The sequence below is a fragment of the Microcebus murinus genome, chromosome 6, assembly GCF_040939455.1.
Source record: "Microcebus murinus isolate Inina chromosome 6, M.murinus_Inina_mat1.0, whole genome shotgun sequence".
In the NCBI taxonomy this organism is placed as follows: Eukaryota; Metazoa; Chordata; class Mammalia; order Primates; family Cheirogaleidae; genus Microcebus; species Microcebus murinus.
Genome location: NC_134109.1, coordinates 38,087,514 through 38,103,717, shown reverse-complemented (window position 1 = coordinate 38,103,717; position 16,204 = coordinate 38,087,514). Strand labels below are relative to the sequence as shown.

The following is a 16,204-nucleotide window of genomic DNA, read 5'->3' as shown; positions in this document are numbered from 1 at the left end:
TAATCAGAAGAGATCCAAAGTCCTTTTTTAAAAAAATAAGAAAAACATAATAATTCCATAGACTTAAGACAGTTAGAGGCTGGAGTGTAAAGGATATGTTGAGGAGTTAACTGTTAATGCTGGAAAACTTTATTGAGGATTGTATCATGACCAGGCCTAAATGTGGAATCAAGAAGTTTAGACTTAAGTTGGTAGTTGGAGGGTAGTTACCTATAACTTTTGAGCAAGAAGGTGGTATGTCCAGAGTATTCCTTGAAGAAGATCAATCGGAGTAGGATGGTAGGTAGATGGGAACAAATTGAAAATAAGAACACAAAGGAAAAGGCTGTTGCAGTTGTTGAGGTTTAGGAGTAATGAGTATCTGGCCAGGTGGTTGTAGGAATTAGAGAAGCAGGCTAATAGATATAAGAGCCCAAATATGGAGGCTGATGGAGAAGGGCGAGACAAGAATGCTTAACATCTAAGCAGCTGGGAGGATACTGGTGTCTTTAATGTTGGAGAAATATGATGACATGATAAGGATTTCATTTGGGGGAGAATTTGCCTCAGTCTGCCTTTCCAGACTCAATTCTTATAATAACTTTCTGGCTCATAAATATGTGCTCAGCATATGGATTGAATTTACTTAAGTTTGTATTATTTAAACTTCACTTATGTGTTCATCATTCTTTGAATATAACATGCACATTGTCAGAAGGGCGTCAGTAATAGTAATGATGTGATGGTCAAGATGATGGCGGCTACTATTTATGTAACACGTACCTGCTATACTTTTGCTCATATGTCCAAGGTTACCTAGCTAATAATTAGCAAAGCTGAGACTTGAATGAGAGTATGTGTAAATCTAAGCCTGAGTCTGCTATACTGTGCTACCTCCCAGGTCATTAGAAATGTGGATCTGGAGCTCAAATTACACATATACATCAGTAAGTTTATTCTTAGTTGTATTCTAGCTGCATGTCTGGTTTTGATAGTAAGTAATGGTCTATTACTAATAATTGCATCCCACACAAATTAGCTTGAGCATAGTAAAACTATCTACCTGAGACCCTCTGGGGAATTAGATAATTGTATCCCAAACAAATTAGCTTGAGCATAGTAAAACTATCTACCTGAGACCCTCTGGGGAATTAGTTTTGTGAGTTAATGATTAAAATGTCAAAATTTACTTTTTTTTTTGAGACAGAGTCTTGCTCTGTTGCCCAGGCTAGAGTGCCATGGTATCAGCCTAGCTTACAGCAACCTCAAACTCCTGGGCTCTAGCAATCCTTCTGCTTCAGCCTCTCGAGTAGGTGGGACTACAGGCATGCATGCACCACCATGCCCGGCTAATTTTTTTCTCTATATATTTTTAGTTGTCCAGCTAATTTCTTTCTATTTTTTTAGTAGAGACAGGGTCTCACTCGTGCTCAGGCTGGTCTCGAACTCCTGAGCTCAAACGGTTCACTCGCCTTGGCCTCCTAGAGTGTTAGGATTACAGGCATGAGCCACTGCGCCTGGCCAAAATTTACTTTTAAAAATTTAATTATTCTGGTTGATATCTTTATAAAATATATTTCATTCCTTTTTATGTTTCTTTTTTAACAGTGTGCACTTGTCTTTTTTTAAAGAGATGAGATCTCGCTCTGTCACTCAGGCTGAAGTGCTGTGGCACGATCATAACTCAATGCAACCTCGAACTCCTGGGCTCAAGCCATTTTCCTACCTTAGTCTCCCCAAATAGCTGGGATTACAGGCATGAGCCACCATACCTGGCTAATTTTTTACTTTTTTGTAGAGATGGGATTTCGCTATATTGCCCAGGCTGGTCTTGAGCTCCTGGCTTCAAGTGATCCATCTCAGCCTTCCAGGTGTTGGGATTATAGGCATGAGCTACTACACTTGCCATTTATCATTTTTATAGTTAGAAAAATATTGAGATAAAATATATTTTATGCTTTCTCATTTTCTGGAACACTATATCCTGAACATAATTTAATTTTCTCCTGATGACTCATAGGAATCATCATGAGTATATTATTTTACTGGGTTTTATAATATAATGATCCTATCAAAAAATAGCTTGAGTGTGTGTGGCAGTTTATACTAAATGCTGCAGTACTTTATCAGTTATATCTTATATTTTTTAAACAATGTTTCTGTCACATTTACTGTAGTAGATGTCTCTGTTCTCAGTGTAGAGGTTTGTAGCAAGTTTTTTTTTTTTTTACCCTTTTACTACTTCTAAACTGTAATGGACCAGGAAACTGGTTGACCGTTTATTTCAGTCTTCGGTACAATAAATGTAATTAGGTTCTGAATAAAGGCCAGAGGAACATACCTGTGACTAAAGTTCATGAGCTTTATTTAATATGTAGACTTTGAGATAAAATGCCTTACAGTTGTGTGTGTTTACTTGATGGTTCTTGGCTTCATTCTAGGTAGGTGAAACATTGTATTGTTTTTAAGATGTTTTAGAGAACATTGATTCATTTAATATAGAAATAGATCTATAAAATTTAGTTAAGGCAGGTTGTAGTGACTCATGCCTATAATCTCCCAAGCAGGAGTTCAAGGCTACAGCCAACTGTGATTGTGCCAAAGCACTACAGCCTGGGTGATGGAGCGAGACCCTGTCTCTTTCAAAAAAAAAAAAAATAGTAATTGGCATGTGACGAGATGACGCTTTGTTTTTCAACTGTCAGTTTTTTTTTTTTTTTTTTTTTTTTTTGAGACAGAGTCTCACTTTGTTGTCCAGGCTAGAGTGAGTGCCGTGGCGTCAGCCTAGCTCACAGCAACCTCAAACTCCTGGGCTCAAGCGATCCTCCTGCCTCAGCCTCCCGAGTAGCTGGGACTACAGGCATGCGCCACCATGCCCGGCTTATTTTTTATATATATATCAGTTGGCCAATTAATTTCTTTCTATTTATAGTAGAGACGGGGTCTCGCTCTTGCTCAGGCTGGTTTTGAACTCCTGACCTTGAGCAATCCGCCCACCTCGGCCTCCCAAGAGCTAGGATTACAGGCGTGAGCCACAGCGCCCGGCCTTCAACTGTCAGTTTTTTTGTTTGTTTGTTTGTTTTGTCTTTTTAGTATGAGCATCAACTGTCAGTTTTTAACTCAGAAGTCCTTACCTTGTCTTTCCTGGATAGATTCTGTTAGGTGGATTTTTTTTTTTTTTTTTTTTTTTTTGAGACAGAGTCTCGCTTTGTTGTCCAGGCTAGAGTGAGTGCCGTGGCGTCAGCCTAGCTCACAGCAACCTCAAACTCCTGGGCTCGAGCAATCCTTCTGCCTCAGCCTCCCGAGTAGCTGGGACTACAGGCATGCGCCGCCATGCCCGGCTAATTTTTTATATATATATCAGTTGGCCAATTAATTTCTTTCTATTTATAGAAGAGACGGGGTCTCGCTCTTGCTCAGGCTGGTTTTGAACTCTGACCTCGAGCAATCCGCCCGCCTCGGCCTCCCAGAGAGCTAGGATTACAGGCGTGAGCCACCACGCCCGGCCTGTTAGGTGGATTTTTAAAAATCATTAGTATGGATAATAGATGGACATGACTAAACAATTGGGAAGAACAATATTAGTAATTTTGGGTAGATGTTACTGATTATAATTTTGTAAGCAACTGAAAAAAATTTATAGGTTCAAAGTATAAGAAAAGATATATGATTAGCTATGGAAAGACGTTTCCTAAAAGATTATCATTTTAAAGATCATGTAAGAAATCATTTTACTTACGAGTTACAAGTAAAGATAAAATCATTTCAGTGGCTTAATAGGAAATTGGTATTAAGGTTGCATTGTGTCTAAATTGAATGTGTATTGGTACAGTTCACTCAGCTCCATCTTAGCACTCTGTTCATTCCATAAAATCTGTACTCTGTTAGGATCCCAGCATATATGCATTCAGAGCAGAAAGCTTAAATTCATTTTCTTATTTCTTGTTTTCTGTGTTGATAGGTACTTACTACTGTAACATATCTGCTTTATGAAATATTGTGCTATAAAATAGTTGAATCCATATTTAACCATTTAATAAATATTATTGAGGCCCCACCGTATACCAGGCACTTTTATATGCTATGGTGCTAGGGGTACATCATGTAAACAAACCAAAATCTACACTTATAGTGCTTATACTCTAAGTGGGAAGAGGGAGACTATAAAGAAACAAATTAATATACAGTATATCAAGTGGTAAAAGTGTTGTGGAGAAGAAAATGCAGCATAAGGAATAAAGAGTGACTGTATGAGGGTTGCTTTTGGGACATGGAAGTTGTGTGCTAAATGGCACCTGATGTGAGGCTGATATCTGGTAAATTTGATTAGACTATTTCTTCAAGTAACAGGAGTTGTACAAAACATCCAGTGTTTTTGAAAAAGGAAAATCAGTGGTAAATTATGACTAGAAAAATATGTCTTGTGCATATGTAGTGAGGAAAGTGTGTCTGCATTCAAACACAAGGTTATTAAACTTAAAAAAATTACATTTGTGATTAATTTGATAAAGTTGAAGTATTAATAGCACATCTTATTATTCTCTGATGTAACTCCTGTTGTATGTGATAAAGATTAAATAAAGTATCTGGCTAATTTTGTTTTTTCTCATTTTCTCTGTTTTCTTTATTTTAGTGGAAGAATTAGAGGCTATTTTCAAAGCATAGATACAACTATGTTAATACTTTATAAAGATATGTATTTTAGAATACATATTTATGTTCATTACAATTTCAGTTTTTAGTTTAAACATAATTTTTATGTTGCTGTAATATTGACATTATTTCTGTAAAAAATTTTATCAACGATTAATATTCTTTATTTTTACATAAAATCATTTTCTAACTATTTCCAGGTAACATACAGAATGTACAGAAGGAAGATAAATCTTTAAGTCTGAGTATGCCTATAATTACAGAAGAGGAAGAAGAGAATGAAAGTTTTAGTGAAACAGGTACACATGAAATTTTCTCAAACTAGTGAAGGAAACATGCTTGTAGAGCATCAAGGGTTAGAACCATTCAAGAGCATGACAGTTGGCTGTGGATTCTTATGATCCTTTTATCTATGGCTCATTGGAGAATTTCAGTATTAATCATATTATTAATCATTGACTTAAAAGTCAGTGATGCCAGGCACAGTCACCTGTCCCTGTAGTCCCAGCCACTGGTGCCTGTAGTCCCAGCCTGACTTGCTTGAGCTGGGAGTTTGAGATCAGCCTGGGCAACACAGACCTTTGTCTCAAAGGAAAAAAAAAAAAAAAAAAAAAAGAAAAGTCAGTGATAATACAATAAATGAATGGACATATGGACATGGATGCTTATTAGGAATTCTATCACCTTCATCTTTTTCTCTTCTCCTCTGACAGAGTCTCACTCTGTTGCCAGGGCTAGAGTGCCGTCATGGCATCAGCTTAGCTCACAGCAACCTCAAACTCTTGGGCTCAAGCGATCCTCCTGCCTCAGCCTCCCGAGTAGCTAGGAGTATAGCCACGTGCCACCATGACCGGCTAATATTTTTCTAGTTTTAGTTGTTTGGCTAATTTCTTTCTATTTATAGTAGAGACAAGGTCTTGCTCTTGCTCAGGCTGATCTCAAACTCCTGAGCTCAAGCAATCCTCCTGCTAGGCCTCCCAGAGTGCTAGGATTACAGGTGTGAGCCACCGTGCCTGGCCACCTTCATCTTTTTATATCTGTCTCTCCCAGACCTGTGACCTGTTTTCATCTGGACAGTGTTCTTTGGCCTACTGTACTTCTCTTCTAGGAATCTGTTTTCCTTAATTTTTTCCCTTGTCTTTTCTGTTTTCGTTTTTCTGCCATTCCCTTTTTGTTTTTCATTGGTGGGAGTATGTTTTGTCACATCTTTCATAATTTTTGTGTCTTTGTATTTTCTGTATTACTTTCTTTGCTTGTAATGATTGGTAACCTTTAGGTTCACAGCTGTTTCTGGATGGACACTTGAGTGTTGGTTATGGTATCTGCTATGGTAGCCAGAGAAAGATATATGGTACTTGTGTTTTGAGTTATGTTTGCAGATATAATTGAAATGAATTGGAAATCTTAGTCACTTTATCTTACTTAGTACTGGCCTAAATATCTGGCATATACATATCTAGCATATACAGGATATATGCTAATTATAGGGAAGGCATACTCACGTGAAATGACTTCAAAGTAACATTACTTACTAAGTAGGATTTAGGATGACCGAGATCCACCATCTTAATAGATTAATATCTTAGTAAGATTTATATCTTACTATCTCAATGGAGAATAGTAAGTGTTAAACTGCTGTATCATTTTGAAGAGAAAATTCATGTGTGTGTCAGGTTTAAGATTTCTTGTTGAGTCTTTGTTGTGAGGTCATTCTTATTGTGTTATATAATTAAACATCTAGTTTAAATGTATATTATCAATTAAGTATTACCATTTAAGTGTGAGTTATTCTTTTTAGACCTCACTGACTTCTTAACTTTATGTCTTTAGAGTTCACTGTACCCAAGAGGAAAAGAAAACACTAAACAAAGAGCCTGGTGTAGAGTTTTTAACTTTGAGCTTTCTGACAGAAGATTTATGTTTTGTGTATGGAACATGGAGACTGCCAGTATTAAAAATAATTCTTCTGGGAAACTGTAGATTATTTCCTTGAAATGTCAATACCTTCACACTGTTCTAGAATAAAAGTATAAAAAAAAAGTAAGTATTTTCTCTGAATTTTAATTTTAACATTTTATTTTATGACATATGCATAAATGGAGATAAAATTTGTATTTAATATATAATAGAAATAATTGCAGATTACTGTTTCCTATAACTTTAAAATCTTTTTTCTTAAAATATTAATGTTTATTATATGCAAATTACTATTTTGTAGCTATAGTCTGGTAGGATTTGTTTATGATGTATATTTACTATTTTGTATGTTATATGGTTAAGTGCAATAAAGTGTTTGCCTTATGTTCTTTATTTTTTAGTATATGAAATTTAAATGGTCATAACTTATAACTTAGAAAGTTCACAACTCATTTTCTACCTCTGGAATTAATTAAATATTCTTTAGTGCTTGTTTTAAAGCTTCCTTTGGTCTAATATACATGTATGTTTATATATAGGTATATGTATGTATGTGTCCATATTTATATATATTATGATTAGTCAATACATTGTTTAAGTGTAATACTTAACTCCTAATTCTTTCTAATATAATAATTAAGAATAGTAATGTAAATTTTAGAATGTGTCTCTGGTACATAAAATGTATTATATTCTGTATATCAGTTTATATTAACAGAAAAAAATTGTAGAGCTTTGTGAATATGCCTCTCTGTTAAGTTCTCTTCCCATATATTAAATTGGAGATTGCTTGAGCCATATTGTTTGAATTACTGCCCAAAGCAGACCATCTCCAGATCATGTGGTTGGCTTATCCTGTTTTATGGTTGATTATACTTCATGTCGTTTTCCATTGTATTTTTTAGGGATTTAAAGTCTGGGTTGAAGATTAAATTCAAATCTGCAAATATATTGCAAGTGAAAATGTGTGATTATCTATATATATAATCTTTTAAAATCAAAATACTAATGCTGACCCAAATAAAGTTTTCACTTATTAGAATTCATACTATCACATTGTCTACTAAAAGCAGTTGTTTCCTTTGACTGAAATCAGATGTTTCTGGTAATAGATGAGGCAGTTTTCCTAATGTGGATATTGGACAGAGTTTCTAGGATTTAAACATTTTAGAGTTGAGGCACACTAAAGTGTAGATCCATAATTGGCCACTTGTATACCAGACTATTTGCTAGATTTGTCTGATCACTGAAGTTTACAAACACTGTGCAGCTAACACAATGAGTTGGCCTCTATTTTTCCACAACTGTACTTAAAAAAATACATGGTATCATTTCACAAAGTTAGTAAGTGATGCTTCTGGGATATAAACACAGGGCTCAGGCCTATAATTTTAGTGTCTCTTTATACAAGCCAACAGAAATGGAAATCCAGATGGATACTTTGAGTGTAAGCAGTAAAATCCCACTTCAAAATGGCTTAAACAAGAAGGAAAGTGTATTTTAAAACCAGGTGAGTTCCAGTGCAAGGTGGCTCTAGTTTGTAGAGGATATCAGTTCATGATGGCTTCATATACCCGGGTTTGGGTTTTTAGGGAAAGCTTTATATCATTAGGGAACTGTTTACCAGTCAAGTTTCTAGATATTAGCCAAGGACCATCCCTGCAACCAGTCCTTTCTAAGGATAGCAATCTTAGGCCTGTTATGTTACCTTTTTTTCTACACAGATTCATTTCATTTGTCACTATTCCCAACAATATTGCATTGACCTTTGGGTCTAGATTTTGGTTGGATGAATCTACACATGAATTTGCTTGGTCAAACTGTATAAATATAACATTTTGTTAATTGCCAAGTTGGGCTCTAGAAAGACTGCCAGTTTACATTCCCATTAACAGTATTTGCAGGTGACTCTAGATCCCCATTATCTGTCTTTGTAATTGTGGCCAGTTGAATACAGCGTGAATCTTAGCAGAAATATAGCTAAAAATAAAATTGTGTTAAGCAGATATGAGCTGTTAACTTGGTACTTCTGACAAGAATGCAGTGGTTAAGCTATAGTGAGTTTTTCATGAATGTATTTTGAAGATAGGCTGTGAATCACTTGATAAATTTGCTTTAAATGTGAAATTGAAGCTTATGGAACAGATTTCAATAGAAAATGTTTGTGTTAACAGTGGGTTTTCATAGTTAAAACGTGATGTCCAAATACTAGTCACCAATTACATTAAGCTATTTTGCCAACTTGATTATAACAAAATACATGTACCAAGTCATAAATACATGATTTCAATATTAAATATTTGCCAAATTAACATTTTGTGGGGGAAGAGAGGTTGTGTTTGTTGTAGTGTGTATAAAATAAGCAGTATTTTAAAACAATACCTCTTTCAGAAATGTCAGTATCTGAAAGTATTGTTCAAAGTAGAGAATTGGAAGTATAGTAGTTTTAATGTTATATGCCAGGTTTACTTGGGGTATCTAAAAAAAACTATGAACAAGGGTGCAGGGGCTCACGCCTGTAATCCTAGCACTTTAGGAGGCCAAGGAGGGAGGATTATTTGAGGCCAGGAGCTCAAGAGCAGCCTGAGCAAGAGTGAGACCCCATCTCTACAAAAAATAGAAAAAATTAGCCAGGCGTGGTGGTGTGTGCCTATAGTCCCAGCTACTCAGGAGGCTGAGGCAGGAGGATTGCTTCAGCCCAGGAGTTCGAGGTTGCAGTGAGCCATGATGATGCCACTGCACCCCTAGACAACAGGGAGACCCTATCTAAAAAAAAAAAATGAATAAAAGAAGTGAAATCATAAAATACAGCTTGTATGAATGCTTAATTGGGGGAATATTTTTTACTTTGAAAGTAAAGTATCCCTATTCAATTTCTTCAGAAGAACACGAATGTGCAGTTGTCTGTGAGAAATCAGTGTGCGGCCTTTGTTTTCTTTTATACTATTACGGGTTTATGTTGTTGTAAGCATACCTAAGATCCCATCTGGATTTATAGCCCCTTTTTCTTAATGCCTCAAAGTTTTTCTAACTGTGAATGGATGTATTCAATGAGGAGAGACATGCCCAGTCTCTTTATTAACACCCAGTTAAACTGCTTGTTCCCTGAGACAGACAACAGTTGTGCCATTTGCAAGCCAAAGGAGAGATAATGAACCAACTTTTGGGCAAAGACTTTGTCTTATACAGGTATTCTTCAGGACAGTGATAATAGAACTACATTAAAAACTTTATCTAAATGGTGCAAAACTATTTTACTGACTTATCCAAAAATATTAACTGCATAGTGCTTTGGAAATATAAAGATACAAATGCTGAACTTCAAAATAATTGCAGCTGGAAAGTAAGCTTTTAAAAAGTACTTGAATGCCAAGGAAACCTAAATAATGAGGTGACTTTTGAGGTGATTTTCTTAAGTAATAATAATTGAAAGCTTACATGTTTACACACAGATCCTCAGAATGATAAGAGACCAAGTTCTCATGGCTCAACTGACAAGGAGACCCTGGTTTCTTTTTTTCAAGTTGGATTAGCTACAATACATATTCTCTTTTCCATAAACTATTTTGGTTATGACAAAAAGATTCATACATAGAGATAAAATATCTTTAATTGAAGTATCTTTAAAAATGAACTTTATGAGTGGAAAATTACTTTCATTTTGATGTAAGGAGCTTAGGAAATTAAGCATAGTTATTAATGCCTTCCTAACTTACCCTTGATTCTTGAATTTAATTACAGTTTGAAATGCTTGCTTTTTAAATGACATTGAGAAAACTCTGGGTGCTTAACTATTCACATTTTCATTTATCTTTTGAACAACTATGTAGTAATGTTCATTGCATATCTTATTTCCTATATTAAAGCAAATGTCAAAGCCTAGATTTCAGATTGTACAATTTCTTTTTATGTGATAAATCTTATGCTTGAATTATTTGTTTTAATCTGCTGTAAATTGCAGGCCTGTTTTTTTTTGTTTGTTTTTATGGTAAATTTGGACAGTCTCCTTGAGGTTGCAGCAAGACACACATTGTCTTAAATGCTGGAGGCTTATTTTAAAAATACAGAGAAAAGACAATGGCCTCATCAGAGGCAAAGCTTCTTGGAGAACTGGAAAAATGGCTTTTTCATGTGGGGAACATCAGCTGCTCAGATGACTGAGTTGTGTCCTCCTTTTCAAAGTGGGTGTTCATTGCTGTGTAGTCACAATATGCATCTTCTTATTCGTGTGCTCCCCAGCTTCTCTCTGCCAATTTCTTCCTCTGCTACTTCTGCTGTGCCTGAAGGAGGATTGATTCTATTAGTTGAATCCAAAATAGAGCCCCCTGATCGGGCAGAGATTATTCAACTGGGTCATTCTGGCTACTGGCCTCTCTTATGTCCAACCAAAAGTATGGCTTCCCTTAACTAGGGCAGAGATCCCTGGTACAGTCAATTGTGGGCAGTGTAGAGGGTCACATACCACAGAGCACAGCAAATTATGGGGAAGGACTCATCTCTGGCAGCTTTCCTCAGTAGAGTTTGTGAGCAGGACAGACCTTTAGAATCTCATGGATTTCTCAGTCTAATCATGGATTTGATTGAAATGATAATGATGCTGTACATTATTGTCACTATTGCAACTTCATGTATAATCAAGTAGTGGCAAAAATGCTCACTTGACAAACAGCAGCATTGTACAGTGGTAAAGAGCATCAGCTCTGGGCCCAGATTGCCTGGGTTTGCTCTGCGGTTACAATGCGCCTATAATAAATTAGGGATGGATACCCTTAACTTGGTATAATTCCATTTTACCCACCCCATCCTTTGTGATATTGTTGTCATATATTTTACTCTGATGTTATCAGCCCCATTATGCATTTTTATTCTTGCTTTAAACAAAGAAAAAATAAGAGAAAAAAATAGTCTTACATTTACTCACATGTAAACCTTATTCACTGCTCTTCATTCCTTCATGCAAGTTTATGCTTTCATCTGGAATAATTTTCCTTTATCCTGAAAAACTACTTTTAATATTAATTTCTTGAAGCTCAGCTCTATTGGAGACCAATTTTATCAGATTTTGTTTGTCTGAAAATGTCTTTATTTTACCTTTATTTTTGAATAGTACTTTTTGCTGGATTTAGAATTCTAGGTGGACAACTTTTTTTCTTTCAGCACTTTAAAGATTGTTCCATGTCTTCAACCTTCCTTGTGTCTGATGGGAAATTAGTTTTCATTCTTACGGGTTTTTTTGGGGGGGGGGCGGGGGATATAAGGTACCCTTTTTCTCTGGTTGCTTTAAGTTTTTTTCTTTATTTTAGGTTTTCAGCAGTTTGTATGATGTGCCTAGTGTGGTTTGTTTTTCTGGTATATCATATGTATTTTTCTGCACTTCTCTTTCTAGGATTCCAATTACATATCTATTAACTACTTAATACTGTCCCACAAGTTATTGTGGTGTTTTCCCCCAGCAATTTTTCCTCTCTGTGCTTCAGATTGGATGATTCTTTTTGATTTATCTCCAAGTTTATGACTCCTTTCTTCTCTTACATTCAATCTGCTGTTAATCTCATTCACTAACTTTTTAATTTTAGTTCTAAGGCAGGCGTCCTCAAACTTTTTAGTTCACTGTCCCTCAGACTGTTGGAGGGCTGGACTATAGTTTAAAAAAAACTATGAACAAATTCCTGTGCATACTGCACATATCTTATTTTGAAGTAAAAAAACAAACAGGCAAAAACACCCACTTGTGGTCCATGGGCCGTAGTTTTAGGACGCCTGTTCTAAGGTTTCCCCTTCATTCTTTTTCATATCTCCACTGAAATGCCCAATTCTTCACCTATTATAACCATTTTTTTCTATAGATACTATAGATTTAACATTTTATCTAGCTATCTTGAAGTCTCTGCTAATTTCAACGTTGGAGGCATCAGTATATCTATTTCTATTGACTGATTTATTTACATTTTCCTATTTCTTTCCCTGTCTAGTAATTTTTTAAATTGTATGATATACATGTTAGAGACTCTGGATTCTAATATGTCCCTCTGAAGAGTGTTGAGCTTTCTTCTAAGAGGCAGTTAAATTACTGACAGAGCATCTTGTATTAATGCTTGCAGGGGCTTGATTGTAGGCTTTGTTGGGGTGGATCTATTTTAGTTTTCTCCATAGTTTTAGGGGTAAATCCCTTAGTCCTAGAAGTGGTCCTTATTTCTAAGGCATGGCCCTTTTGAAATTTAGTGGAAAGCATGAAGTGTTTGCAGGACTTGAATTTTGAACTCGGGAGACCCCTGAGTGTCCAGCTGCTGAAATGTCTGTCTGCTCAGTACTTTCAGATATCCATCTATTTATTTGCTCTAGAATCACTGGACTTCTTGTCCTGCTTGCAGTCAAATATCCGAGGGGATTTTATACTTAGATTTAGGAGTTTCCCTCTCTGTGATTGGTCCTTTCCGTGACTTCTCGTCTTGATTTTTAACCACTCTGATGGCCCAGACTATTCTCTGACTCCGCAGGTAAGACTATGGCATTCTGCCTGAGTCCTACCTGCCCAGTGGCATGAACGGGGAAGGCACTCGAGTAAGGTTGTATAAACATGGATCTCTCCTTTCTAGGGTTGAGTCCCTGTAGTTTCTATCAGAAAGAATTAGGTGATGGCCTCCTATTTACCCAGAAGTTACTGAACCGTCTTCACTGGACTTGTGCCCGGAGTGTCTCCTAGGTTACCAAGATTCCACTTAGTTTGGCTGCCTAAATATTAACTCATTTATGTCACCAATTGCTATTTGTTTATAAGTTAGTGTCTTATTAACCTAATGGCTTGAAAGAAGTTGGTGTACTTCTGAAAATGTTAAACATCTCTGATTTTTCAAGGAGGCTAATCTTCCCAAAATGCTAAGCACTGCAGAATCAATTATGTCATTAATTTGCTTTCAGTTGCAAGCTATGACGCCTGATCATCTTGCTAATTACAGATTATGCTATGAAGAAAACATTTTTATAAGCATCAGTCTTCTTTGCTTTCAAACACTTTAATATGAGGTTTTAAAAAGTCTTATTTCAGATAAATAACAACAATAAAAGAAAACCTTGATATAATTACATTATCTGCAGGCTGATTTTAAATATCTTATCACCATAGTACTTAATTAGTGGGCTACGTAAGCTTCAGTTGACTACTTTTAACAGAAGGCAATGCCCACAAGATTAGTTGAACCTAAACTTATGTTGCATATGATTTTAATGAAAATTTTGCTAAAGCCTCAAATTGTTAACTTATGCTTTTGTTAAATGTTTTAAATGGTTGATTTATCTCTTAATTTCTTGCAGCATGATTGGTATATTGCTTCTCTTGCTAACTTTAAACACCATTTTATTATACTTTGTTAACTGAATGTATTCTCTCTGTAAACTTCAACTAGTTGCCCATAAAATTTTTTTCAGCAGAAACTTTTTGTGTTGCATTTAAAAATTAGATACCCTGTCCTTTATTTAGATCCCATATGTCTGGAATATCATCCTGTTTGTAATTACAGGTGAAACAACCAATCACAAGATATAGTTTGTCTTCTTTAGAACAAACCATAGACACCTAACAAAATACTGAATTGCCAACAAAATTACCCATGTACATATTATACTGATAAATAACTCTATTATCCTTATTTGTGAAAAATCTCTTCTATTTACAAATACAATTCGTTCACAAGACTACACTCTACAGTTAATAGAATTAGGACTAAATCTATTTATAATGTTTCTGGATTAAATCCTGTAAGTGGAACTTAATTTTGCTTCAGCAAAGAAATTGGAAAATGTACAATGAGTCCTCTGTGCTGTGAAGTCAGCATCCCTGTGTTCTTTGGTAGATTTATACACTTATTCTGGTATCAATCTTTAATAAAATAAGGAAACTATCTCTGGCAATCTGTAAAGTGTGGGTGACTACAGGAAATGAAACAAGGCAGGCGTTGGCTTTTAGGAAGTTCTCTTTAGGCCTGGAACTAGTGACAAGAGAAGCTACGTCCAGGCGAGTTCATGGTTCCATCCACTTAGTTTTTATTTCTACTTCTTATTTTTTCTATTTCTAAGAGTTTTATTTGTATCTTTCTAGATATGTTTTATATTCTCTAGTTCTTTGATCAGTTTTTCAATTTTATCTTTTATTTCATTAAATATTTCAAGCATAATTATTTTACATTCTATATCTGATAATTTCAATATTTGAAATTCAACTAGTCAGTCTATTATCTGTTGTTTGCTAATGCTCACACATGGTGATTTGTATCCTTGTTGTATTTAGTGATTTTTATTTGGAGCTCAAATTTCCTTGAACTGAATCCTGTGGACCTATTTTTGGATGCTTTCCTTTAGAGAGGAATTATGTTTGCTTCTGCTGTGAGCTGGGAATATTATTGTTTTGGCACCTCTAAAGTCCTTTGAGTTGCTGGGGTCTCAGGTTAAACTCCAAGTTTGATTTCTTGATTGGTAGGAGTTATCACATCAACTCTACTTCACTGGTCTCTACTCCACTTGCTTAATGACTTTACTACCTCTTGCTGAGGTTTTAGCTCATTGGTTTTTTTTTTTTTTTTTTTTTCCTCAGAGATTCTGCTGCTTTCTAGTGAACACAGAATGCATTAAAATTATTTTTGTAGTTATTTACCCAGGAGGAATGAGAAGACCCTTTACAAGTATCTGATCTATCATTCTGCTAGAAGTAGAAGTCCTAGTAGGTATTAATGTATAAGAAGAGGAAACAAAGGCACAAAGATGGTTTGTACCATGCCCAAGATCACAGAGCTCGTGACTGGTAAGGCCATTATAGGAACACATGTGGTCTGGCTCCAGAGCTACACTTTCAACCACTACATACATACAAGTCATACAACAGCAGAGCCATTATTTTGACCTATTTGTCTGCCTGGTCTCCTGACTCTTACTTTTCCCTTAGACTGGTTTATTCTCCCCTAACTCTTTGAATCTCAGGAGATATTGCATAAGTATTTCAAAGAACACATTCATGTAGAGCTTTCATAAAAGAAACCCCAGAGAGATTCCCTCAGCTCTTCCACAATTTGAGGGAGAAATGGGCCCTCAGTGGACACTGAATCCGCCAGCTCCTTGATCTTGGACTTTTAGCCTCCAGAACTGTGAGAAATAAATTTCTGTTGTTTATAAGTACCTAATTTGTGGTATTTTGTTATAGCTGCTCAGACTAAGACAATTACTATATGGGGATTTAATTACAGAGAATTGTGACTGGTTCTGTATCTTCTGGGAAGGTAAAAAGAAAGAATGGACTTTATTTTTTAAATCGGTGTCTTAGGTTAGGCATGGTGGTTCATGACTATAATCTTAGCACTTGGGGAGGCCGAGGCTGAAGGATTGCTTGAGGCCAGATGTTTGAGATCATTCTGAGGAACACAGCAAGACCTTGTTTCTACAAAACTTAAAAAAATTAGCTGGGTATGTGGCGCATGCCTGTAGTCCCAGCTACTTGGGAGGCTAAGGCAGGAGGATTGCTTGAGCCCAGGAGTAGATTGAGGTTGCAGTGAGCTATGATGACACCACTGCACTCCAGCACAGGAAACAGAGTGAGACCCTGTCTCAAAAAAAAAAAAAAATTAAATGGATGTTTTTAATTAGATATGAGTCATTTATTTTAAAAGGT

General features: G+C 35.8%; 1 protein-coding gene across 1 annotated transcript in view; it reads left to right on the top strand.

Moving 5' to 3' along the window:
* SNAPC1 (small nuclear RNA activating complex polypeptide 1) overlaps nucleotides 1-12,385 on the top strand; it is a 28,749-nt gene extending 16,364 nt beyond the window's left edge. Inside the window, exons 9-10 of the mRNA XM_012777653.3 lie at nucleotides 4,833-4,931; nucleotides 6,463-12,385. Coding sequence (XP_012633107.1) covers nucleotides 4,833-4,931; nucleotides 6,463-6,497 — 134 coding nt within the window. The 3' untranslated portion in view covers nucleotides 6,498-12,385. The remainder of the gene's footprint in view (nucleotides 1-4,832; nucleotides 4,932-6,462) is intronic.
* The last annotated feature ends 3,819 nt before the right edge of the window (nucleotides 12,386-16,204 follow it).